This window comes from Lissotriton vulgaris, unplaced genomic scaffold (genome assembly GCF_964263255.1).
Source record: "Lissotriton vulgaris unplaced genomic scaffold, aLisVul1.2 SCAFFOLD_1175, whole genome shotgun sequence".
In the NCBI taxonomy this organism is placed as follows: Eukaryota; Metazoa; Chordata; class Amphibia; order Caudata; family Salamandridae; genus Lissotriton; species Lissotriton vulgaris.
Window position 1 is genome coordinate 401,868 of NW_028252647.1, and position 24,721 is coordinate 426,588.

At 48.5% G+C, this 24,721-nt stretch overlaps 1 protein-coding gene across 1 annotated transcript in view; it reads left to right on the forward strand.

The window, feature by feature from the left end:
• MTDH (metadherin) overlaps positions 1-24,721 on the forward strand; it is a 426,299-nt gene that overhangs the window by 127,136 nt on the left and 274,442 nt on the right. Inside the window, exon 4 of the mRNA XM_086951123.1 lies at positions 18,826-18,990. Coding sequence (XP_086807249.1) covers positions 18,826-18,990 — 165 coding nt within the window. The remainder of the gene's footprint in view (positions 1-18,825; positions 18,991-24,721) is intronic.

Sequence of the window (24,721 nt, forward strand, 5' to 3'; positions counted from 1 at the left end):
TTCTTTTCTTTCTGTGCCAGTTCAGCACCAATCCGGACGGAGCTACCTCTCTCCGCTTTTAGGCAGGCTTTTTTATCGATAATTTTGAGTGCGAGTTAGTGTGTGAGGTATGTCTGGTAGGAATACAGGTTTTAAACCATGCAGGACTTGTTCCTGCATGATGTCGGTTACCGATCCCCATCACGTATGGCTGTGGTGTGTAGAACACAACAACAATTCGAAGTCGTGTTCAGACTGTCGGGCGATGGCTCAGAAGACCTTGAGGGAGCTGGCGATGAAGTTGCTTGCGGCCCAGCAGTCATCACGGTCTAGCGATACTCCCAGGAGGTCACAATCGCATTCGAGGAAGAAGGTCGTGGGATTGCTCACGGAGCCCGAAGTCCTCATCCTCCCATTCAAGGTCATCTGGACACTCTGGGAAGAGGCACAAGAAGTAGTAGTCCAAGCGGACTTTGACTTTACCTCAACTGGTGTCCGTTGTTGAGACAGGGAAGGAACACCGACACTCTAAGCACGGCTCTGCGGAGCTGGAGCCAGAGTCGACTTTGCGCCTCCCTCCATTTCCGAGAGCCATAGCGACTCCCGCTCAAATTAAAGATTTTTTACGGGGCCATAAGCCATGTATTTGAGCATAACGACTCAGTTAGTGAGCCTCCGGCCTAGCGGGGTGGGATGGGGCCCCATCTGGTTCGACACAGTCTGCTTCGGCCCCGGCGACGGTGGGGCTTCAGGGATCTGATCCTGGTTAGACGCCGGTCATGCCACCATGACCTTCCCTAGTGTCGAACCCGCAGTCTGTTCCCGTGACGTCGCCGGCACGTGCCCCATCCTCATCCCTAACGACACTGGGCCGGAACCTGGGGCTTCCACCTCTGAAACCCTGTTGCATTTTAATGAGGCACTTATTGACGTCCTTCTAGGAATATGGTCCAAGGCAGATGACTCCGATGACTCCATGCCTTCCGGTCAACGCGTTAGTACCACTGCCCCGACCCCAGCCCAAACACCAAAATCGAAGGCCAAGGTCAACACTCCGCTTCGGGCCCTAGTCGAGACCGAAAAAACACATTTCGAAAACCCAGCCATCGAGCCCGGCTCCAAAGAAAATAATGAAGCCTTCCGGTAGCTCCATACCGAGCAAACTGCATGTTCCGATACCACCTGCTCCCTGGGCACCAAAACAAAAAAAAGTCCCGGTTCCGAAAGACACTCTGAAACAGTCGACTCCGAGAGACAAAGCGGCTCCGAAAACAACAAAGCCTTTTTTCCAATGCCCTGAGAACAGCTTCCACTCCGAAGCAGATACCCTCGATGCCGAAACCGACAAAGCCAGCTTCCGATGCTTCCAAGTCCATGAAACAGGCTTCGGCTCCAATGACAATATCTTAAGTGCCAAAATCTACGGCAAAGGACTCAACATCAGCTCCTAAGGCTAAAGACAAGCAACACACAGGTTCGGAACCGAAAAAATCTGCGCCGAAGGCTGAGCCTCAAGAAGAGGAACTTTTCCAACCAGATCCTTTACAAAAAAGGATCTACATTGATCCAGAAACAGGACATGTATCTACTAAACCAGTGCCTGTTAAGGACTCGTCCACATCTCCTATGCACCCTTCTTCTCCTCTATCTCCTTCTCTTCCTTTAAACATTTCACCTCAAAATTCTCCTCCACATACTCCACCACATACACCACCTCAGGATGTTGATGAGTATAGCCTGGTGGGAGGAAGAGACCCAGATGACCCTTTTCCCTACCCAACAGGTTCACCAGACTGGGAGTATCCAAATCCACAGGATGTACCAGATATTCCTGACCCACATACATATTCATCTAAACCTTCTCCTCCAGAAGACAATATTGGGTTTGGACATTTAATTAATCGGGCTGCCATCTATCACAATCTCACCATGCATTCAGATGAGGCAGAGGAAGTTTTTTTATTATACATTTTTGAACACTCCCAAAAATCTGTGCAAATACTGCCAATGATTAAAGGAGTCATTAAGCATGCACCAGAAGTGTTTAAAGATCCTGTACGAGCTAGAATCATAAACCCAAGGTTATAGAAAAAGTACAGAGCGGCTCCTGGGGACCCTACGTACGAGCTAGAATCATAAACCCAAGGTTATAGAAAAAGTACAGAGCGGCTCCTGGGGACCCTACGTACATTTAAGGACAGCTACCCTTTGAGTCCCTAGTAGTTTCAAATACTAGGAAAAGAGAAAATTCCCAAACATCAGGTGAAGCGCCACCTCCTGATGAAGAATCAAAGATCATAGACGCTTTAGGAAAAAGAATAGATGCCCAAGCTAGCAATACATGGTGCATCGCTAACACACAGGCCCTCCTTGCAAGATACTACAGGGCTCACTATGATCAATTAGAGAAGCTCTTACAACATCTACCGGACCAGTATAAGGCACAAGCAAATGACCTGATACAAGAGGGTAAGCTTATATCGAATGCCTCCATTAAATGCGCACTTGATGTAGCAGACACTGCATCCAGAGCAATAAACACTAGTGTCCTCCTTAGACGTCACGGGTGACTACACATTTCAGGATTTAAGCAAGAAGTGCAAACTACTATCTTAAATCAACCATTCAACCAGCAACAATTGCTTGGTTCAGAGGTAGACAAAGCACTTGAAAAAATAAAGAAAGACACAGCGAAGTCTATGGGAGCTCTGCAGTTCACCCAAGCACGAGGCTCCTTTTGTCGCTCCTTCTACAGAGGAGGCTCCAAACAAGCTGGAACAGACAATTCAGCTTCCTTTAAAACAAATACACAAACATCCTTCAATAGAAGATACTTTAGAGGAGGCTACAGAGGCAACAACAACAAGGGAAGAGGTCGAGGAAAAAACAATAATCTAACCCTCTCCCAACACATAACAGTGACTTCCTTCTGTTACCCCAACAGCATTCCACTCCTGTAGAGGGCAGACTAACAGTTCCTACCTGTCTGGAATTCCATCACAACAGACAAGTGGGTAAGACAAAATATCCAGTATAGTTACTACCTAGAGCTTATGGCTACCCCTCCACATATACCACTCAGACAGCGTCAAATGTCCACAGAACATCTAACGCTGCTCCAACAAGAGGTTCTCTCATTGCTGCAAAAAGATGCAATAGAGCTAGTTCCGTTACAACATCAAGGAACAGGGGTTTACTCACTTTATTTCCGAATACCGAAAAAGGACTGAACACTAAGACCAATCTGTATATACACTCAGATCATTTTCACATGATCACTTTACAACAAGTGCTCCCATTGTTGCAACAAGGCGATTTCCTAAGCACACAAGACCTCAAGGACGCCTACTTCTACACTCCCATACATCCTTCTCACAGGAAGTATCTCAGATTTGTACTACAAGGACAACACTATAAGTTCAAAGTCCTTCCATTCGGGGTCGCAACTGCACTACGAGTGTTTACAAAGTGCCTAGCAGTAGTAGCAGCACATCTCAGAAGACAACATATCCACGTCCATACTTTGAATGACTTGGCTTTTATGAGCCAATCGTTTATCAGTGTGTCCAACACACATCTCAAACAATTGAAACACTGCACGACTTGGGGTTTACAATTAACTACACCAAATCACATCTCCAGCCCTCATGTACATCAATACCTAGGGGCTACCATAAACACAGATGCAGCTCTAGCTTATCCCAGTCCAGCCAGGATACAGAGCATTCAAGCCTTAGTCACAAAGTTTCAAAACCAACATTCTCCCAGCCAGAGTGTTCATGCAACTAATAGGCATGAAGGCATCTTGCATTTTTATTGTACCATATGCAAGACTGCAAATGCACCCATTGCAGGAATGTCTAGCACATCAGTAGAATCAGGCTAACTGACAACTTACAGACCTGGTGTTGGTGGACAGCCGCACACATCGCTTTCTGCAGTGGTGGAACACCGAAACCTTGTCCAGAGGGCGGCTGTTCCTCGCACCTGTGCCACAGATAGTACTGACAACTGACATATCGCTCACAGGATGGGAAGCCCATCTGCTCCACCTACATCTCAAGGAAAATGGACCGCTCAACAAAAGGTGCTTTACATCAATCACCTAGAGCTGCTAGCAATATTCTTAGCACTAAAATCTTTCTAACTACATGTACAGAACAAAGCTGTCTTGATACGGATGGACAGCATGACAGCCATGTACTATATTCAAAAACAAGGAGGCACACATTGCCTGCAACTGTCCCAGCTCGCACAGAACATTTGGAGATGGGCCATTCCACAAAAGATATATCTGCTTGCAGAACACCTTCCATGAGTTCACAATCAGATAGCAGATCTGTTAAGTCGACAGACACAACAGATTCACGAATGGGAACTACATCTGCAGTTTCTTCTACCATTCTTTCAGAAGAGTGGTCATCCAGAAGAAGATCTGTTTGCCACACACAAACACAAAATGCCCAACCTTCGCCGCCAGGTTTCCACACCTGCTGTCCAAGGGCAATGCGATATAGATGAACTGGTCAGGCAGATTTGGTTACGCTTTTTCGACAATCTCACAAATACCACTGGTAGTACGCAAGCTGAGACAACAATCTCTCAAACTGATCCTGGTAGCAGGCCAGTCATGGCTCACCACACTGCTAGAACTCTCTCTAGTTCCACTCCAAAGACTGTGTCTTGACACCATCCATGCTAACGCAGAACCATGGAGACATCAGACATCCAGATCCAAGTCAACCGAATCTGGCGATCTGGCTCCTGAAGTCTTAGTTTGTTTACCTTAACCTGCCACCAGACTGTATGAATATCATTAAAGAAACCAGAAGACCTACTTACTAGAGCTTGCTATGCTGCAAAATGGAAGAGATTTGCCATTTACTGCACAAATAATCAAATTGATCCTCTTGATGCGTCCATCCAGAATATCATTAGTTACCTTCTCCATTTACAAAGATGTAATCTAGCATATTCATCTATACGTTTACATCTTGCAGCAATTGCAGCATATCTACAAAATAGACAACATATGCCGTTATTTAGAGTACCTGCAATCAAAGCTTTTATAGAAGGATTAAAACTAATCATTCCTCCTAGGTTGCCACCCTCTCCAGCGTGGAACCTAAACATTGTTCTTACCAGGCTCATGGGGCCCCCCTTTGAACCTTTACATAAGTGTGAACTGCAATTCCTTACATGGAAAACAGCGTTCCTTATTGGTATCACCTCCCTTAGGAGAGTTAGTGAGATTCAAGCTTTCACTATACAAGAACCATTTTTACAATTACACCGTAACAAGGTGGTTCTACGAACTAATCCCAAATTCCGTCCTAAAGTAATTACTACTTTTCATCTAAATCAATCAGTTGCCATTGTTTTTTCAAAACCAAGACACTGTAGCAGAAAGAGCTCTACACACACTAGATGTAAAAATAGCTCTTCTCTATTACATTGCTAGGACCAAATCCTTTCGTAAAACAAAGCAACTGTTTGTAGCTTTCTCTTCACCACATAAAGGCAACCCCATCTCTAAAGCTGGAATTGCAAGGTGGATTGTAAAATCTATACAAATATGCTACCACAAAGCTAAACGTACATTAACAGTTCCTCCTGGAGCGCACTCCACACGCAAACTAGGAGCCTCTATGGCTTTCTTAGGGAACATTCCCCTAGAAGACATCTGCAAGGCAGTAACATGGTCCTCAACATACACCTTCACTAAACACTACTGTGTTGATGTGCAAGCCAAGCAGCAACCTGCAGTAGACCAAGCTGTCCTCAAAACTCTTTCAAACTACTGCAACAGATACAGGTGACCACCACTAGGCGAGACACTGCTGTACACTTGATGCACAGTGTGAGATCTGCAGCTCCTATGCCTCGAATGGAAAATGCTACTTACCAGTATGCATCTGTTCTTGGCATGTAGAGCTGCAGAATCTAACACGCCCACCCGCAACCCCCGGGGCATGTATCTGTTCCAGTTCTATCTTAATTAGATACACACACATGGATATCCCTTTTTCTATTTCTACTAACTCCATCATTTCCCATCATGGCGAAAAACAATCGAAGGATGGAGTCGATGCCCATGCGCACTATCGTCTAAGGGAGGAGTCACCTATCTCGTGACTACAAAGACTTCTTCCAAGACGACAACATGCAATCATCCGAGCCCAACACCAGGTGGCGATCTAATGCACAGTGTGAGACTCTGCAGCTCTATATGCCAAGAACAGATGCATACTGGAAAGTATCATGTTCGAGGCATGTGGGCTGCTGAATTCATATCTGTGCATAGATCGACGCCTAGTGTTGGGTCCGGATGATTGCACATTGTTGTCCTGGAAGAGTCTTCGAAGTATCACGAGATAGGTGGCTCCTCCCCTGGACTACAGTGTGCATGGGCATCGACTCCATCCTCAGATTGTTTTTTTCCGCACTTGGGTTCGGATGTCTTTATTTCCCTCTTGTCAGAATCGATAGAAAAACTTTCTTGAGACCAAAAGGTCTTTAGTCTATACGTCGGTATTGTCTTGCGTTCGGGTTACGTTCTTCTAGCTCGGCTCCGAGCTGTTTCTGTACTCCCGCGTGCTCTCGGCGCGGAAGGCCTAGTCGACGCTCCTAACTTATCGGCCATCCGTCCTGGACCGAAGTCCATTCAAGAGATGTCCGGTCTGTAACTCGAAGTACCCACACATCGACGTCCACCCGGTGTGCATCAAGTGTCTGTCGCCGGACCACGATGAGGCCAAGTGTATGGCCTGTTCCCGATTCAGGTCCAAGAAGACACTCAAGCTCCGTCGAGCTGCGCGCCTGGAGGCCCAGCAATCTGCTCCGGCGCCTACGGACATTTTCGATGCTGGGGATGTCGAGGAAGAATATATCCAGGACGTCTCGGAATCAAACCCCGCGTCGGACGTCGAAGAAGAATTCGACGCTGATGCTGAGGTGTTCGACAGCGTAGAAGTCGTCGAGGAGGTAGGAGACGACAACGGTGCCCTTTGGGCCATGGAGGATAGCTCTGACGAGGAGCTCCCTCAATCTGACTCTGGGGCCGTGCCTATCTATTAAGGCCCAGGTCGCGGGATCGCCTTCGGGCCTTACCCAAGACCTCAATATGGGTTCCACGCCCCCGCCTTCGGGCCCGGCCACGGACATTGTTTCGAGCCACTCCCGCTCAAAACGAAACCGAAAGTGAAACCTACGGTCTCAACGCCAGATACTGCGCAGGTGCAAGTATCGAAACCGAAAGTGCGCATCGCATTAGTCGGATCGAAGACTTCTGAGGCCTCGGCGCCGAAGAAGCCGAAGATGGCTGTCGAGCCGAAGGGCCCAATCAAGGGCGCCGAGCCAAAGGCTGCCGCGGCCAAGACTAAGGTCAAGGTGTTCGACACCAGCGCGTTGGCGCCAAAGACGGTCGACGCCGGCAAGGGCCTGGTCGACCCGAAGAAGGCTGTCGACGACCCAAAGAAAACTCTCGCCGACTCCAAGAAGCGTCCCGATGACCCGAAGGTCCTCTGCCCCGCGTCCACACGACAAGGACAAGGGTGCTGCGCCTCGGGAGTAGACTCCGAAGGTGGCCTCGAAGGACTCTGCTCCGAAGGTGGCCTCCAAGGACTCAGATGAACCGGCGCGTCCATCCGCCGCATTCACCAAAAAGGTCATGGACTCCCTGCAACGCATCAGGGACGGCGCCGCGGAGGTCGAGCCGAGGGACTCCGCCTGCCAAGCCTGTGGAGAAATCGGTTAAGGCGTCCACGCTGATCGTCTTTACCTTGCCGCCTAAGACGGCGCCGAAGGCTTTCGCTCCTAGACCGGGGGCCGGCGTGTCCGAGAAGGTCTCCTCGGCGCCAAAGGCCTCGTTGGTGGTCCACGGCCCGCGACCTCGACACCATTCGGAGGAAGAGCGTCAAGAACATTTCATCGACGCCGAAACGGGCAGGCTTTCTCTTCTGAAGCGGAAAATCACCCCAGAACCCCAACTGGAGTCTTGCAGGATCCCTCTCGAGAGGAAGGACTCTGCTTGCTCTCCTGCCTTGGTGGAACCCCTTTCACCACAGACTCATGATGTCTCGCCCACTTACTCCGATGTGGACGCTGGTGATGGTGATGAGGAAGATGAATACAGTTATCCAGTCTACACAGAGCCTGATGATACCAGTGAGCCCTGGGCAGCTGGTGGTGACCCTGGGGATCCTCATTCAGGACAAGATCCACAACTTTTTTCTGCTAAGACTTCACCTACTGAAGACTCTGCTGTTTTTAATGCCCTCATTGAAAGGGCTGCCAACAATCACAATGTCCAGCTGCATGCTGACCCTGTGGATGTGGATTTCCTCTTTGACACTTTTTCTGTATTGGAAAAGACTGTGAAAACTCTGCCTATGCTCAAAGGTGTTTTAAAGCATGCTGCTGAGGTCTTTAAGGAGCCTACCAGGGCAAGGGTGATAAACCCTAGGATTGATAAAAAATACAAAGCGGCACCTACTGATCCTACCTACCTTAGAGGACAGTTGCCTCTGGACTCCCTTGTCATCTCGAATGCCCGGAAGAGGGCCAATTCTCAGACTACGGGTGATGCTCCTCCTCCAGACAAAGAATCCAAGGTCTTTGAGGCTCCGGGGAAGAGGGTAGCAGCACAGGCACCCAACATATGGCGCATCTCTAACACACAGGCGCTTTTAGCGCGCTATGACAGGGCGCACTACGATACACTAGAGACCCTTTTGCAACATCTGCCTGATCAATACAAGGAGGGGGCGGAGATGCTGATCCAAGAAGGGAAGCTAATCTCCAACGCTTCCATTAAGTGCGCTCTAGACGCAGCCGATACTGCTGCGCGAGCTATTAACACCAGTGTTATGCTTCGGAGACACGCCTGGCTGAGAATCTCTGGATTTAAGCCAGACATCCAAACCACCATCCTGAACCAAACGGTCAACCCAGATCACCTGTTTGGCCCCGAGGTTGACACCACCCTAGAGAAAATGATGAAGGACACGGACACTGCAAAATCCATGGGTGCCTTGCAGTCCCAGCAGTGTCGGGGTGGGTCCTTTCGTCGCTCCAACACTAGAGGCGTCTCAAGGGGTCAGCTTTCCCAGGCCACGCAATTCTACAAAAGCAACACCCAGACTACTTATGCCAACAAGAGTCGAGGTGGATATCGCGGCAACAGCGCCAAAGGCAGAGGACGTGGCAACAACAGCTCCAGGTCCTCTACCACCAACAAACCGTGACGCCTTGTCACTGCCCCCCGACCACACACCGGTCGGGGGGAGACTCCAGCAGTTCCTGCCCGTCTGGAAGTCCATCACCACGGACCGGTGGGTCAGAAAGCTTATACAATTCGGTTCTGTAGTATGGGAATCTCTGTTATAGTCATAATCTAGTGAATAGTCCCGCCCATGTGTGTGGACCCCGGAGCAATCAAAAATAATCTCTTAGTGTCAAAAAATGCAGAAATGCATAGACACTTAAGAGAGAATTTAAAGACAGAAAATGCAGCCTAAAAAGGCTACACTGTCCAGTACTTCAACTAGAAATTCCACCATAAAATAAACAAAAACAGCAAAGCCTGCACAGATTTCCCTTGCTTCACCAGCAAGATCCCTCAGGAATGATAGAGAGAAGAACCTGGAGCTCGTGCCTATGCAAGACAGAGGCTCAGGGGTCTACTCCCTGTACTTCCTGATACCGGAAAAGGACGGGTCCCTCAGGCCCATCCTAGACCTCAGGCCCCTCAACTACTACATCCTGTCGGAGCACTTCCATATGCTGACCCTGCAGCAAGTGCTCCCACTGCTCCAGCAGGGGGACTTTCTCGCAACCTTAGACCTGAAGGATGCGTACTTTCACATTCCACTACACCCTTCACACAGGAAATACCTCAGGTTCACCATCCAAAACCAGCACTACCAATTCAAGGTTTGGCCTTTCGGTGTCACCACGGCACCCAGGGTGTTCACAAAGTGCCTGTCGACAGTGGCGGCACATCTAAGGAGACAAAACATCCACGTCTACCCCTATCTGGATGACTGGCTCATCCAGGCGAAGTCAGCCCAGCAGTGTGCCGCCCACATGTCCCACACCATTCACCTCCTGCACGATCTGGGATTCTCACTGAATTACCCGAAATCCCACCTCCAGCCCGCCCACATAGGGCAGTATCTGGGCGCGACCATAGACACTCTGACGGCCACAGCACAGCCGAATTCAGTGAGTCAACAGCATTCAATCGCTGATCCAAAAATTCAGACCTCAACACTCGCTTCCAGCAAGAATGTTCATGCAGTTGATAGGCATGATGGCCTCCTGCATCTCCATAGTCCCGCACGCGAGACTACATATGCGTCCGCTTCAGGAGTGCTTGGCACGTCAGTGGACTCAGGCTCACGGGCAGTTGAAAGACCTAGTGTTGGTGAGCGGTCGGGCATACAACTCTCTGCATTGGTGGAATCCACGAAACCTTTGCAAGGGCCGACCGTTCCAAGAGCCTGTGCCACAGATCATCCGGACGACGGACGCTTCTCTCCAGGGACGGGGAGCGCATGTACTCCAGTACACTGTGCAGGGACTATGGACGCAACAGCAAAGGAAGATGCACATCAATGTTCTAGAACTGATGGCGTTCTTCATGGCACTAAAAGCCTTCAAAGTACATCTGTGCAACAAAGTCGTGTTGATCCGGACGGACAACATGACGGCAATGTACTACATTCAAAAGCAGGGAGGAACACACTCTCCGCAGCTGTCATCTGGCTCAGAGCATGTGGAAGTGGGCCATTCAGAGGAACATCTTCCTCATGGCAGAACACCTCCTTGGCAAAGACCACCAGATGGCGGACCTGCTCAGCAGGCACAGCCACCAAATACACGAGTGGGAGATACATCCATCAGTTCTCCAACCGTACTTCCGAAGGTGGGGTCATCCAGAGATCGACCTCTTCGCCACAAGGGAGAACGCAAAATGCCAAAGCTTCGTCGCCAGGTTCCCACACCCACAGTCGCAGGGCAATGCGATATGGAGGAACTGGTCAGGCAAATTTGCGTACGCTTTCCCCCCAGCACCTCTGATTCCGCTGGTGGCACGCAAGCTCAGGCAGCACTCAATGACTCTCATCCTGGTTGCTCCAACGTGGGCTCGCCAACCATGGTACACCACGTTTCTAGAACTGTCCGTGGTACCGCATCAGAGGCTACGTCTCACGCCCAGCCTTCTGACGCAGAGCCATGGCGACATTCAGCATCCAGATCCGCAACAGCTCAACCTGGCGATCTGGCTCCTGAAGTCCTAGAGTTTGGCTACCTGCAATTACCTTCCGACTGTATGGACATCATTCGGGAGGCAAGGAAGCCCACTACCAGAGCATGCTATGGGGCTAAATGGAAGCGGTTTGTCATTTATTGTGCAGACCACAACATTAACCCGCTGGATGCTTCCATTCAGAATATCATCTGTTACCTTTTCCATCTGTACAAATGTAACCTGGCCTATGCTTCCATTCACATTCATCTGTTTCAATGGCCGCTTATCTCCAGAATAGGCGGGACCTCTCCCTCTTCAAGGTGCCTGCCATTAAGGCTTTTTTGGAAGGACTCAAAAGGGTCACTCCTCCACGGACCCCACCAGCTCCAGAGTGGAACCTCAATGTGGTCCTCACCTGGCTGATGGGTCCTCCCTTTGAACCACTGCATTCCTGCGAGATTCAGTTCTTGACGTGGAAGTGGCTTTCCTCATAGCAATTACATCGCTACGGAGGTTTAGTGAATTACAAGCCCTAACTATCCAAGAGCCATTTATTCAAATTCATTCCAACAGAGTAGTGCTTCGCACTAACCCTAAATTTCTTCCCAAGGTTGTCTCAATTCCATATCAACCAAACTATTGAATTACCCGTTTTCTTTCAAAATCCCGAGTCGTTGGCGGAGCGGATGCTCCACACCCTTGACGTAAAAAGGGTAACCCTATTTCCAAGGCTGGTATTGCTTGGTGGATAGTTAAATGTATCCTGATCTGCTATCTGTAAGCAAAACGTACTCTTACCATTCCACCAAGAGCCCACTCCACCAGAAAGTTGGGGGCCTCTATGGAATTCCTTGGAAACGTTCCTTTGGAAGACATATGTAGAGCAGCCACATGGTCTAGCACACGCACATTTACTAAGCATTACAGGCTGTTCTCAAAACACTTTTCCAAACTGCCGCAGCTGGCACAGGCGGCCGCCGTTAATGGAGGGACTGCTATGTATTCTATGCACAGATATGAATTCAGCAGCCCACATGCCTCGAACCGAATATGCTACTTACCAGTATGCATCTGTTCTTGGCATGTAGGGCTGCTAACATTCATATCGCCCGCCCTCCTCCCCGGCGCCTGTAACAGCTGCAGAATTCACATATACTTACAGCATGGTCCTCATTCACTGAGTTTCACTCCATCTTGGCCACAATGGCTAAAAACAATCTGAGGATGGAGTCGATGCCCATGCGCACTGTAGTCCAGGGGAGGAGCCACCTATCTCGTGATACTTCGAAGACTCTTCCAGGACAACAATGTGCAATCATCCGGACCCAACACTAGGCGGCGATCTATGCACAGATATGAATGTCAGCAGCCCTACATGCCAAGAACAGATGCATACTGGTAAGTAGCATATTCGTTTCCTTTTCTTAATATTAAAGAATTTCTTTAGTTTCTCAAAATCCACACTTAGAAACTTTTCACAGAAAACCAGTAATTGCTATCCTATGGAGGATAATAGTGTTATCGGTTTTGAGTTAAGTATTTGGTAGTGGCAGTTGAGGTTCTGGCTTTAGACTCCGGGGGCCCCCATGGTCAAGGACGAACCCTTGTTACACCCTCCCTGGCACTAGGGCGGCCAGGTGCAGAGTGCTGAGGCCCAATGTTATCCAATGGGGATAGCTGGCCTCTGGTTGTTGGCTGCTGACTAGCAGGCCACTGAGTTCTGGGTTGTGGGAGCAAAGCTCCCGGAATTTAGTGCAGGGCAAATGGGGAAACAATTTAGCACCAAAGGTGCACCCTCAGCGGCACCTGGGCGGCCGGGTGCAGGGTGCTGTTTTGACACTGGGGGCCCTATTTTCAATGGAGAATCTCCAGTTTGTAAAGACACTCCAGGCTTGGAGACTAAGGTCTTCTGGGTGCAGCCACCACTTCGAGAGCTAAGTTAGGAAGTTAGGGGTTGGTTAGGCACCATCAGTTTGGGCACACAAGGCAGTGGGGCTTTGGGTGCAGAGGTGCTTTTTGGGGTTGGATCTTCTTACCCGCTCCTGGTCGCGTTTGGGGGGGGTGGGGCTTCTGGATTTAGACTGCAGGTGTCGGCTGGAGGCTTGAGGCAGGTCACGGGTCGCCTGATCTCTGGTCAAGATCGCCTGGGTGACCTCCTTGTGGTGTTTGCCCGCTCGGGCCGTGGACAACGGGTGCAGAGTGGTGCGGATTCGCGGTTTCCGTCCAAGGCCAGAGGTTGCAGATGAACAAATCTGGTGTTCACGGGAGGCAAAGTCTTTGTAGTTGAAGGCAGTCGAGTCCTCTGGGGTTTTCGAGGTTGCTGGCGCAGGACACACCAGGATTTCGCAGTAGCCGGTTTGAGGGGGAGAAAGGCCAGTAGGGCTGGGGCTAAGTCAGTGGGCGACTTCTTGTTTGCTGCTGTATGGCTGTTCGGTCCTTATTCTTCTTGTAGTTTCTTCTTGTAGTTTCTTCTTGTCTGAGGAAGCAAGTTTCAGAGATGCCCCATAATGCTAGATTTAGGGGCGTTACAGGTAGGTAAATGGCAGGGACCAATGGGTCCCTTCCCTGAGGTGTTTACACCCTCTATAATGCAACCCTCCAGAGGGAGGGAGGCATGAACCTGTCCCTGGTTTCTGTTCCCTCAGAATTGACTGAGCATTTCCAACTAGTTGTTTAAACTGTGATTGGGGAGCGGAGGTGCTTTCAGTCATTAATTAATTCCCCTGAGACCCTTCTTTACGTTGTATTTTCTGGCAGAGTCCCCCCATCTTCAAGATGGCGTGGACTGAGTTGTGCTTCACCTCGCCTCCCCCAACTGAGGGGTGCAGTTCGCAGAGGTGGGTACACCTCCCTCGCTTGTTTTTCCCGCTGGTTCTCCCACCCAAAGTGGGGTCAGAACCAGTGGGGACCAGTTGCTGAGAGCAACAAGTGGCCTGGGGAAGGTCACAAAGGTGGCAAGCCTTTGAAGCTTCCCCTTCGTGAACCCTGACCATCCTGGGAGAGGAGGTTTGGCACCTCGTCCCAGGATGTGCATTATTTCAGGCCCCAGAGCAACAGGCTCTCGACCCAGGGGTCCAGAAACATGTTTGGTGGTGGCAGCTGAAAGCAGCCATTCAGCCTGGACACAAGTGGTAGGTTAGTTTTCATGGGGCATCTCTAAGATGCCCTCTGTGTGCACTTTTCATTAAATCCCACACTGGCGTCAGTGTGGGTTTAATGTGCTTAGAAGTTTGATACTAAACTTCTCAGTTTTCAGTTTAGCCATTATGGTGCTGTGGATTTCGTAATGACAAACTCTCAACACTATATACTCTTCATGGCAACACTGCTCTTAAAATGTCTAAGAATGGATTTAGACACTGTAGGGGTACAGGGTTCATGCACCTGTACCCTCACCACTGGTATAGAGCACCCAGTTAGAGGGGTGACTGATCTATGCCAGGGCAGTGGGTTGTAGACATTGCACACAGGGATGTGTGCCATGTCGACTCTTCACTTTGTACTGCACCAAGACATGCAGCCTGCAGAGGCAGTGTGTGAATGTCGGGGTACAGGACCTCTAAGGGTTGCACAATAAGTGCTGCATCCTTTAGAGGCCTTCTCTGGTCACAGTGCCCTGGGTACCTGTAGTACCATTTACCTGGGGCTGGTCTGTGGCCAGAGATGCCAAATGGGATTAGGCTATAATGCAGTTTTTAGGGAAAGAACATAGGCCCTGGATGCCTGATTAGCAGAAGCCCAGGGCACACTCAGTCCAAGTACATCAGCAATTCAGCAAAAAGTGGGGGGAACAATGCAGAAAGAGGGCACTTTCTCATATCTGTGCATGGTATAACCATATGCAGAGCCAGCTTCCTACACTTTCTGAAGCTCTACATACTAACATCTTATTGAAACTAATAAGCAAGTCAGGATCCTTTCCCAGCTAATGAGTGCTATAGAAATTATTTTAAATTTCTGCAAGTCATATAATCTTAAGAATTGTGTAATATGTGCATTCTGTACTCGTTCACTTCTGTACTTATTCTCTAGGTCACTAGGTCACTTCACTCATTTATTACTCCACCATTCACTTATGTATTCACTTATGTATTCACTTATTCATGTACTCTATCGTTACTGCACCCATTCTTCTCTATACTCCTATTATTCGTTTGTGCTGCACTCCTTTACCCTGTATACTCTGGCATTTACTTCTACACCAGCTCATTGTTGCACTCGCATCGCTGCACTCATCAACTTGTTCCTTTAATTGGTGCATCATTCTTCCAATATTAGCCCAGATTGAGCTGGGGCGCCGGTCACTCATGGGTGCCCTACATTAGTGCTAGTCTAAGATCTGGCCGCACCCAGTTCCCTTTCACATTCTGTTATTTCTGCATTCTTTCTTCTGTGCTTCATCTGTCTTCTCCTTCCTTTTATCCTGCATTCTTTTCTTCATACCAAAGTCTATCCCCTTTTTTTCCAACAGCCAAAGACAGTCTGAAAGGACCTATACACACTGGATGTAAGAATGGGTTCTGCGTACCAGAGAGTCAGTCATTGATAAACACCATCCAGTTCTTTCATGAACAGTGCACAAAGAAAGGGCTAAACGTGTCTAAAGGAACCTTAGCAAGATGCATAGTGCGCACAATTGAAATGTGTTTAAGGCTGGTAGGGAAGACTTTAAGCAACACACCAAGGACCCACTCCAGAGGAAACAAACATTTGCAAACCAAACAGGTCTGTCCTTGGAAAGTTTCCCATATTTTATGTGTTTATGTGCAAACATATGCAACCTACAAAATAAAATAGGAAAAAAATCTATATGAGCAGCCCACCTGACCAGACCCACCAGTGCTTGCCCTGAAATGTTCCTTTTCACGCAGCTGTGCACATGTGATCAGGGAAATTGCCTTTACTCAAAGTGGAAGATAACCTATGAATGAAATGGGCTATCCCATGTTTGATGCTGTGGTAGCTGGAAGCAAAATGTAAATGAACCTTCAAGGCCTGTGAGGCAGCTTAAGTGGTCGCCAGTCCTAAAAATTTGAAACATTATCATATTTTGCAGATGTCTCCATTAAAGATGTAGGTGTGGTATCTACATGGTCATCAGTACACACATTTACAAAATTCTATACCATGAATATAAAAGTAAGAACAGAGGCACACATTTTTTAATAAAGTTCTCCAACATTGCATCTTTTATATTGAAAACACAAGGAGATGGTGGACGGAGCGTTAACTTTTCAGACACTCACCCCCAATCACAGATCTGGGTTGAATCCATCATACTTCTTTAGCTCACTTCGCCACCTCAGTTCAGACCCATATACAAATCAATCTTGAACTTGTGCCTCATGGGAACAGTCCAGCTCGAACTGCCAAGCCATGTCTTCCCTGGACCGCAAACATTCACCTAGGGACCGGTTTTAGGCTAACAGCCCTCATCAGGCTGGCAAGCTTGAATCCAGTGGCAAAGAAAGCAAGGGACCCATGTCTGGGCATACCCTGCCAACTTAGGGCGAACAAAGCAAACACAAGGAGATGATGGACGGAGCGCTGAAACTTTTCAGACACTCAACCCCCAGTCACAGATCTGGGTTTAATCCATCATCGTTCTTTAGCTCACTTTGCCACCCGAGTCCAGACCCAGCTATATGCAAATCAGTCTTGACCCTGTACCTCATGGGAACAGTCCAGCCTGAACTGCCAAGTCATGTCTTCCCTGGACCGCAAACAAGCATCCTGGGACCGGTTTCGGGCTAATAGCCCTCACAGCCAGGCTAGTGCTCCATCCATCATCTCCTTTTGTATGCTATCTTTTATATATTGACATGCTTGAATCATTCACCGGTGTCAGGCTGGGAATCCCAGCCTGAAGACTGGAAATACCAGCCTGATGACTGGGAATGATTTAAAGCATGTGAATGTTTAAAAGATACCATTGTTGGAGAACGGGAGTTACAGGTAAGTAACACGTTTCTACTAAATGCTTGATCTGCACCCTGCCACACGACTCCCTCCTTCACTATGTGTTAGTACTGCTATATAATATATGCACAGCTTGTTAATCTAGAAAACTAGTAACTTAACTTTTGCAATGGCTTTGTAGCTTTAAACTATTCTAGATTAATTTGCGATTCTTCTGCGTCCCAGGGAGTGGGTTCAAGGAAAATATAAAGTTAGCTGAAGAATAACCTAAAACAAGCATTTGCAATGCAATAGGTCTTACATTTGTGAGTGTATAAGCCATTAGTATTGTAAATGACAATGCCTTTTATTTGTTTTTAAAACCCAAAATATAAATAAAAGGCATTGTCATTTACAATGCAAATAACTCTCGCTTAAATGCAAGACCTATTGCACTGCAAATGCTTGTTTTAAAATATGCACTGCATCCTTCCAATAAAATATGCATTGCATCCTTCCAATAGGTCTGTTTGAGCAGTTATGATGCATATGCACGTGCAGGGAAGCCATTGAGCTTTTTTTTCTTCAGGTGACATAACATGCAAAAGTAGTACTACGTCCTGCGCATATAAGTTCAACACAGATGGGCCAGGAAGTAAACAATCCCACTTATGGTTACTCTGCCTATGGCGTGAAAGATTTGCCACATTACAATGGGCAGAGACACCCGTGTGTTTGCTGGCACTTGTATTCCTGGATTGTGAGTAAAACCTAATGGCTGGTGCCACACACTAAGGAATGTACGTGTGCTATCTGTCGTTAGGTATGGCATTACTTACATCACCTGCATTCCCCTAGTGAATATTGCCGCCACGTTTGGCAGAGTGCAAATCACTTGAATGAATGCAAAAGTGGGTGCCGTGCTGAAACCTAAAGCACGGCGGGAGGGTGACGGGGCTGCGTGCAGCAGGCACCATTGTTGTGTGTGCCATGTCAATTTTAAATAAAAAATAATGCTGCAGATCACAACAAAATAAAGGCGCGAGTGTGCCATATTAAAGCTAAAGCACCAAAAATACATGTTTTACTTACATTGCAGCCTCTTGAACACTACCATATTTTATCTAAATGTAAAAATGCACTTCAATTAAAGCGTGTCTCGAGGGGGATGAAGGCGGCGGCAGCCATTGATCTGTGTGCCCATGTTGTTGTGAAAGTGGGCTCCGTGCTGAACCCTAAATCGCAGCGCCTGGGGGCAGATGAGGGATGCTAGTGACAGGTGCCATTGCTGAACGGGCGCCGTGTTAATTAAGTAAAAAAAAAAAATGTGTTTGGATGTCGAGTGCGCAACGGTAAGCCGTATTAAAGTTAAAGCACATTGTCAAAGCAAAACAAACAAGGCAAAGGTTCCAGGCAAACCACTAGATCACAGGAAAATGCGCAGCAGGAATCTAGAAGCGTTTTAAGCTCAAATTGTCGTTACAGGTAGTAACGAATGTGTATCCAGCCAAGATTTTGAGGCTAAATAAAGATCGTGCTTCAAACTGGGCCAAAAAGACTTACAAAAACAGGCTAATGTGCCATGCTTTAGAGTTAGTGCAGCATGGCCTTTCATTTTGTAAATGTGTCCTAACATCAGTTGGAATTTTCCACAGTTTGCCCTAGTTTAATCTTGTTTTTTGGGTATTCAACAGGGGCATGGGAAACCAAAATCAGTAACAAAGAGAAAAGACAACATCGCAAGCGTGTTAAAGGATCTGGTGAATCCGATTTGGCTGGTGTGGAAATCTCTGCTTTGATTGCCACCGAACCTCTAACTAATCTGTCATCTTTTCCAGTTGGGATGAGAAAAAACAAAGGTATCTTTAGTCATCCTCAATGCTTTCTTATGCTATTGTATTTGTTTGAATGATGTCTGCTTGAGTAGCTGAATGAAAAAAAATGTGCAATATATGATGGACATGGTATAAACCTGTTGCAAATTTCTCTGTCTACAGTTGTTCAACACGAAGTGTCGACACTTATGCACTAAATTCTTCATGGCTCAATTTCTTAAAGGATCTGCAATACTTAACACAAAGTAATATGGTGAATTTATAAAACATGCACCTCTTTAAACTATTTTATTGAAAGCCTTATGCAGATCCTCTGTTGCCTTGGCAAGTAAACTTACCTTTGTGCTATAGACACTAAAAACGTTACGTGCTTTTACTTCTGTGTTGCATTAAAAAATGTGTTCGAGGCATATGAGCTACAGATCGTACACTTTTGCAATAGATCACCACCTGGTGTTGGGCTTGGGTGATTGCAGGTTGTTGTCTACTTGGAAGAAGTCTTTGTAGTCACAAGATAGGTGACTCCTCCCTTGGACAATGCTGCGCATGGTCATCGACTCCATCCTCAGATTTTTTTTTTCCGCCACTGGGTTCGGATTAAAGTTTTCCGCTCCGGCTAGAAAAGACTTTTTCAGCAACTTCCAAGTGTGAAACTTTATACAAACATTTTCGACATCGACATCACCAGCTACATTCCGGTGCGTTGACGCGGGCCGTTGGGCCTAGTGGCGCCGTACGGCCTACGCCTCATGGACAGAACTCCATTCATGAGATGCCCGGTATGTCGAGCAAAATTCCCTCATAGTGACCATCACGAGGTCTGCAACCTCTGTCTATCGCCGGAACACGACGAGTCTACCTGCACAGCTTGTGCATCCTTCCGATCGAAGAAGACCATTGGGGATCGGAGGGCACGTCGACACGAGATGAGGAGATCAGCGCCAGCACCGTAGGCCATCTTTGAGGAGGAGATCGTTGAAGACTTCTCCAAGGACTAAGATCCACTCGAAGACATCTCCTAGGACGAGGCTCCACTCGTCGCCGAGGAAGACTCGCCTGATCTCCAGATCATATCAGGGCATAGGACTCAGACAACTCGATTCCATCTCTGCACCCCGTGAGTACTCTTGCCCCTGCACAACATACACTACCCAAGCAAAAGGCAACGGTCAGCACTTGCCCCCATGAGGCCCAGTCGAGACTGAAATATCCCCTCAGAAGCCCCGCCTTAGGGCTCGGCTCTGAGGAAAAAGACTACGCGTTCCGGTGCCTCGGCACCGACAAAACCACATGTGCCAATTCCACCTCCTCCATTGGCACCGAAGGACTCTTCGACACCGAAGGACTCTTCGACACCGAAGGACTCTTCGACACCGAAGGACTCTTCGACACCGAAGGACTCTTCGACACCGAAGCCAAAACGCCCTTCGGTGCCCAAAGACAATGATCCTTAGGCACCCAAACCAAAAGATACATCGGTGCCGAAGCCAAAGACCGTACCGGATCCGAAAGCTTTGACTCCGAAACCTTCCGGTTCCAAGAATAAAGATGGAAAGCCAGAGTCCGGCGCCGCAGGGCCAACAAGACCTGTCTCTACTCCAAAATCTCCAACCTCGGTACCAAAGACTCCAAGGCCTGATACAGAGACACCTAAACCCTCTAACAAGCCTACCAAGCCGAAATCACCTTCGGCACCGAAAAATTTGCCACAGGACTCTAACGTCTCCTACAGCAAAAAACACAAAACAAACCCGATCGGCACCGAAAAAATCGACGCCGAAGAAGATTGTAGAAGAGGAAGAACTGTTAAGACCAGATCTTGAACAAAGAAAGGTCCATATCAATCAAAAAACTGGACATGTGGAAGCAATTCCTTACAAGAAGAGACCAGCAGACACACCACTTATACCTGTGGTTCCTGCCAAAAAGAAGCATTGTGCAACTTCTCCAATGCACCCATTCCTCTCCTTCACCTTCTTCCTCTCCTATCCCTCCTTACATTGAACCTATAGCTTCTCCTGTTCAATCTCCTGCATGATCACACCACAGTGACGAAGAGTATGATCTAGGTGGGGGGAATGACGTACCAGAGCCACATGCATACCCTTTAGATGAAGATGTCAATCCAGAATATCCTAAAGATGACGATATATATGGTTTTCCACCACACAATGTGCCAGACATTCCTGATCCTCAGTACTACCCAACAAAACCTTCCCCTCCAGAAGATATTATTGGGTTTAATCTATTAAATAGAGCTTCCCTTTACCACGCGGTTTCAATGCACTCTGATGCCATTGATGAGGATTTTTTACTTTGTACATTTGAGCAGTCACAAAGGTCTACACAAATACAATGCGTGTAACAAGAGGGAGAGAAAGGACTAGTTAGATAGTCCGAGTCCCCGAGGCTTTATATGTGATTAAACAAAGAGGACTAGCTTAAGTTGACCAAAGTTTTACAGTACTCAAATTAGTTCTGTCACGGGCACCTTGTTGGTGTATTCATGAAGCCCTCACCCACCAACCTAGTTGGTGGCATGCTTCATCATCGGGCCCACCCAGTGACACCTAGTATGTCCCGGGTGTGCTACGACGCCTAATTACAGCGGAGCTGGTATATTGCTGAGAGTGCAGTGAGGTTGGGTGAGTTGTGTTTTCCCCGTACCAACGGCGGCACATTTTTGTTGCTACATGTACCTTAATGCAATCGCGCTATCATACTGAGCATATGCAAAAGACTAGAGTACAAATCACCTGCATTTTAATCACGCATTCATACTGAGCATGTGCGAGAAACTAGTGTGCAAATCATGAGCATGAGCAACAACATAGCAATCGCGCTGAAATACTGAGCATGCACGAGAGACTAGTGTGCAAACCACGAGCATGAGCAGCAACAACACAAAGGGATAGTCTCAAAGTCTCAAAGGGAGAATCTAAAGTTATTGATGGGGAAACTGATTGCTGCGCAGGCAACAAACATATGGCGCATAGCAAATACACAAGCCCTACTCTCACGTTATGACAGGGCACACTACGACCAATTAGGAAAACTAATGGAGCACCTGCCAGATCAATACAAAGATCAGGCAGTAGAGCTCATACAAGAAGGCAAATTAATATCCAATGCCTCAATGAGAATTTGCCTAGCCTTGGTGCTGGTAAGTTCCAATTCTATTAAGGACTTGGAGGCAAGGATTATGCCTTTCTTCCTTCGCTTTATTGCACAAACAGCAGCAAGAAAAAACTACAAACAACTACGTTTCCCATGAACAGTAGGGAAAGAAAAGTCACAATGCTAGTCCTTCGTCCCTCTCTGCACTCCGGCAGCTCCCACCATGCCTTGCAGCTGCTTACTCTTCCTTCGCGCGAAGCCCATGCGTTCGAGGCATGTGGGCTGCTGAATTCATATCTGTGCATAGATCGCCGCCTAGTGTTGGGTCCGGATGATTGCACATTGTTGTCCTGGAAGAGTCTTCGAAGTATCACGAGATAGGTGGCTCCTCCCCTGGACTACAGTGCGCATGGGCATCGACTCCATCCTCAGATTGTTTTTTTCCGCCATTGGGTTCGGATGTCTTTAATTCCCTCTTGTCGGAATCGATAGAAAAACTTTCTTGAGACCAAAAGGTCTTTAGTCTATACGTCGGTATTGTCTTGCGTTCGGCTTTACTTCTTCTAGCACTGCTCCGAGCCGGATTCTGTACTTCCGCGTGCTCTCGGCGCGGAAGGCCTAGTCGACGCTCCTGACCTATCGACCATCCATCATGGAACGAAGTCCATTCAAGAGATTTCTGGTCTGTAACTCGAAGTACCCCCACAAGTGTCTGTCACCGGACCACGATGAGGACAAGTGTATGGCTTGTTCACGCTTCAGGTCCAAGAACACACTCTAGCTCCGTCGAGCTGCGCGCCTGGAGGCCCAGCAATCTGCTCCGGCGCCTGCGGACATCTTCGATGCTGGGGATGTCGAGGACTAATATATCCAGGACGTTTCTGAATCAAACCCCGTGTCGGACGTCGACTAAGACTACGACGCTGATGCTGAGGTGTTCGAAAGCGAAGAAGTCATCGAGGAGGTAGGAGACGACGACGGTGCCCTGGGCCATGGAGGATAGCTCGGACGAGGAGCTTCCTCAAACTGACTCTGGGGCTGTAACTATTTATAAGGCCCAGGTCGAGGGATCGCCTTCGGGCCTTACCCAAGACCTCGATATGGGTTCCACGGCCCCGCCTTCAGGCCCGGCCACGGACATTGTTACCGAGCCACTCCCTGGCAAACCAAAACCGAAAGTGAAACCTACGGTCTCGACGCCAGATACTCTGCAGGTGCAAGCATCGAAACCGAATGTGCGCATCGCTTTGGTCGGATCAAAAACTTCAGAGGCTTCGGCGCCGAAGGTGGCTGTCGAGCCGAAAAGTCAAGTCAAGGGCGTCGAGACGAAGTCTGCCGTGCCGAAGGCTAAAGTAAAGGTGGTCGATACTGGCGCGTCGGCGCCGAGGACGGTCGACGCCGGCAAGGGCCTTGTCGACCCGAAGAAGGCTGTCGGCTAACCGAAGAAAACTCTTGGTGACCCGAAGAAGCGACTCGATGACCCGAAGGTCCTCACTACCCCGCGTCCGCACGATAAGGCCAAGGGCGCTGCGCCCCGTGAGTCGACTCCGAAAGTGGCCTCGAAGGACTCCGTTGAACCGGCGCGTCCATCTGCCGCGTTCACCAAGAAGGTGACGGACTCCCTGCAACGCATCCGTGAGGGCACAGCAGCGGTCGAACCGAAGGACCCTCCGCCTGCGAAGCCTGTGGAGAAACCAGTTAAGGCGTCCACGCCGATCACTTCACGCTGCCGCCTAAGACGGCGCCGAAGGCTTTCGCTCCTAAGGCAGTGGCCTGCGTGCCCGAAAAGGTCTCCTCGGCGCCGAAGGCGTCGTTGGTGGTTCACAGGCCGCGACCTCTACGACCTTCGGGGGATGAGCATCAGGAACACTTCATCGTCGCCGAAACGGGCAGGCTTTCCCTCCCTTTTGATGCGGAAAATCACCCCAGAACCCCAACTGGAGTCTTACAAGATCCCTCTCAAGAAGGACTCTGCTTGCTCTCCAGTCTTGGTGGAACCCATTCACCACAGACTCATGATGTGTCGCCCACTTACTCAGATGTGGACGCTGGTGAGGGAGATGATGAGGATGAATACAGTTATCCAGTCTACACAGAGCCTGAGTATGCAAGTGAGCCCTGGTCAGCTGGTGGTGACCCTGGGGATCCTCATTCAGGACAAGACCCTCAACTTTTTTCTGCAAAGACTTCACCTACAGAAGACTCTGCTGCTTTCAATGCCCTCATTGAACGGGCTGCCAACAATCACAATGTCCAGCTGCATGCTGACCCTGTGGATGTGGATTTCCTCTTTGACACTTTTTCAGTATCAGAAAAAACTGTTAAAACTCTGCCTATGCTAAAAGGTGTTTTAAAGCATGCTACTGAGATCTTTAAAGAACCTACCAGGGCAAGGGTGATAAACCCTAGGATTGACAAAAAATACAAGTCGGCGGCTACTGATCCTACATACATTAAAGGACAGTTGCCTTTGGACTCCCTTGTCGTCTCGAATGCCCGGAAGAGGGCTAATTCTCAGACTACGGGTGATGCTCCTCCCCCAGACAAAGAATCCAAGGTCTTTGAGGCTTCGGGGAAGAGGGTGGCAGCACAGGCAGCCAACATCTGGCGCATCTCTAACACACAGGCGCTTCTAGCG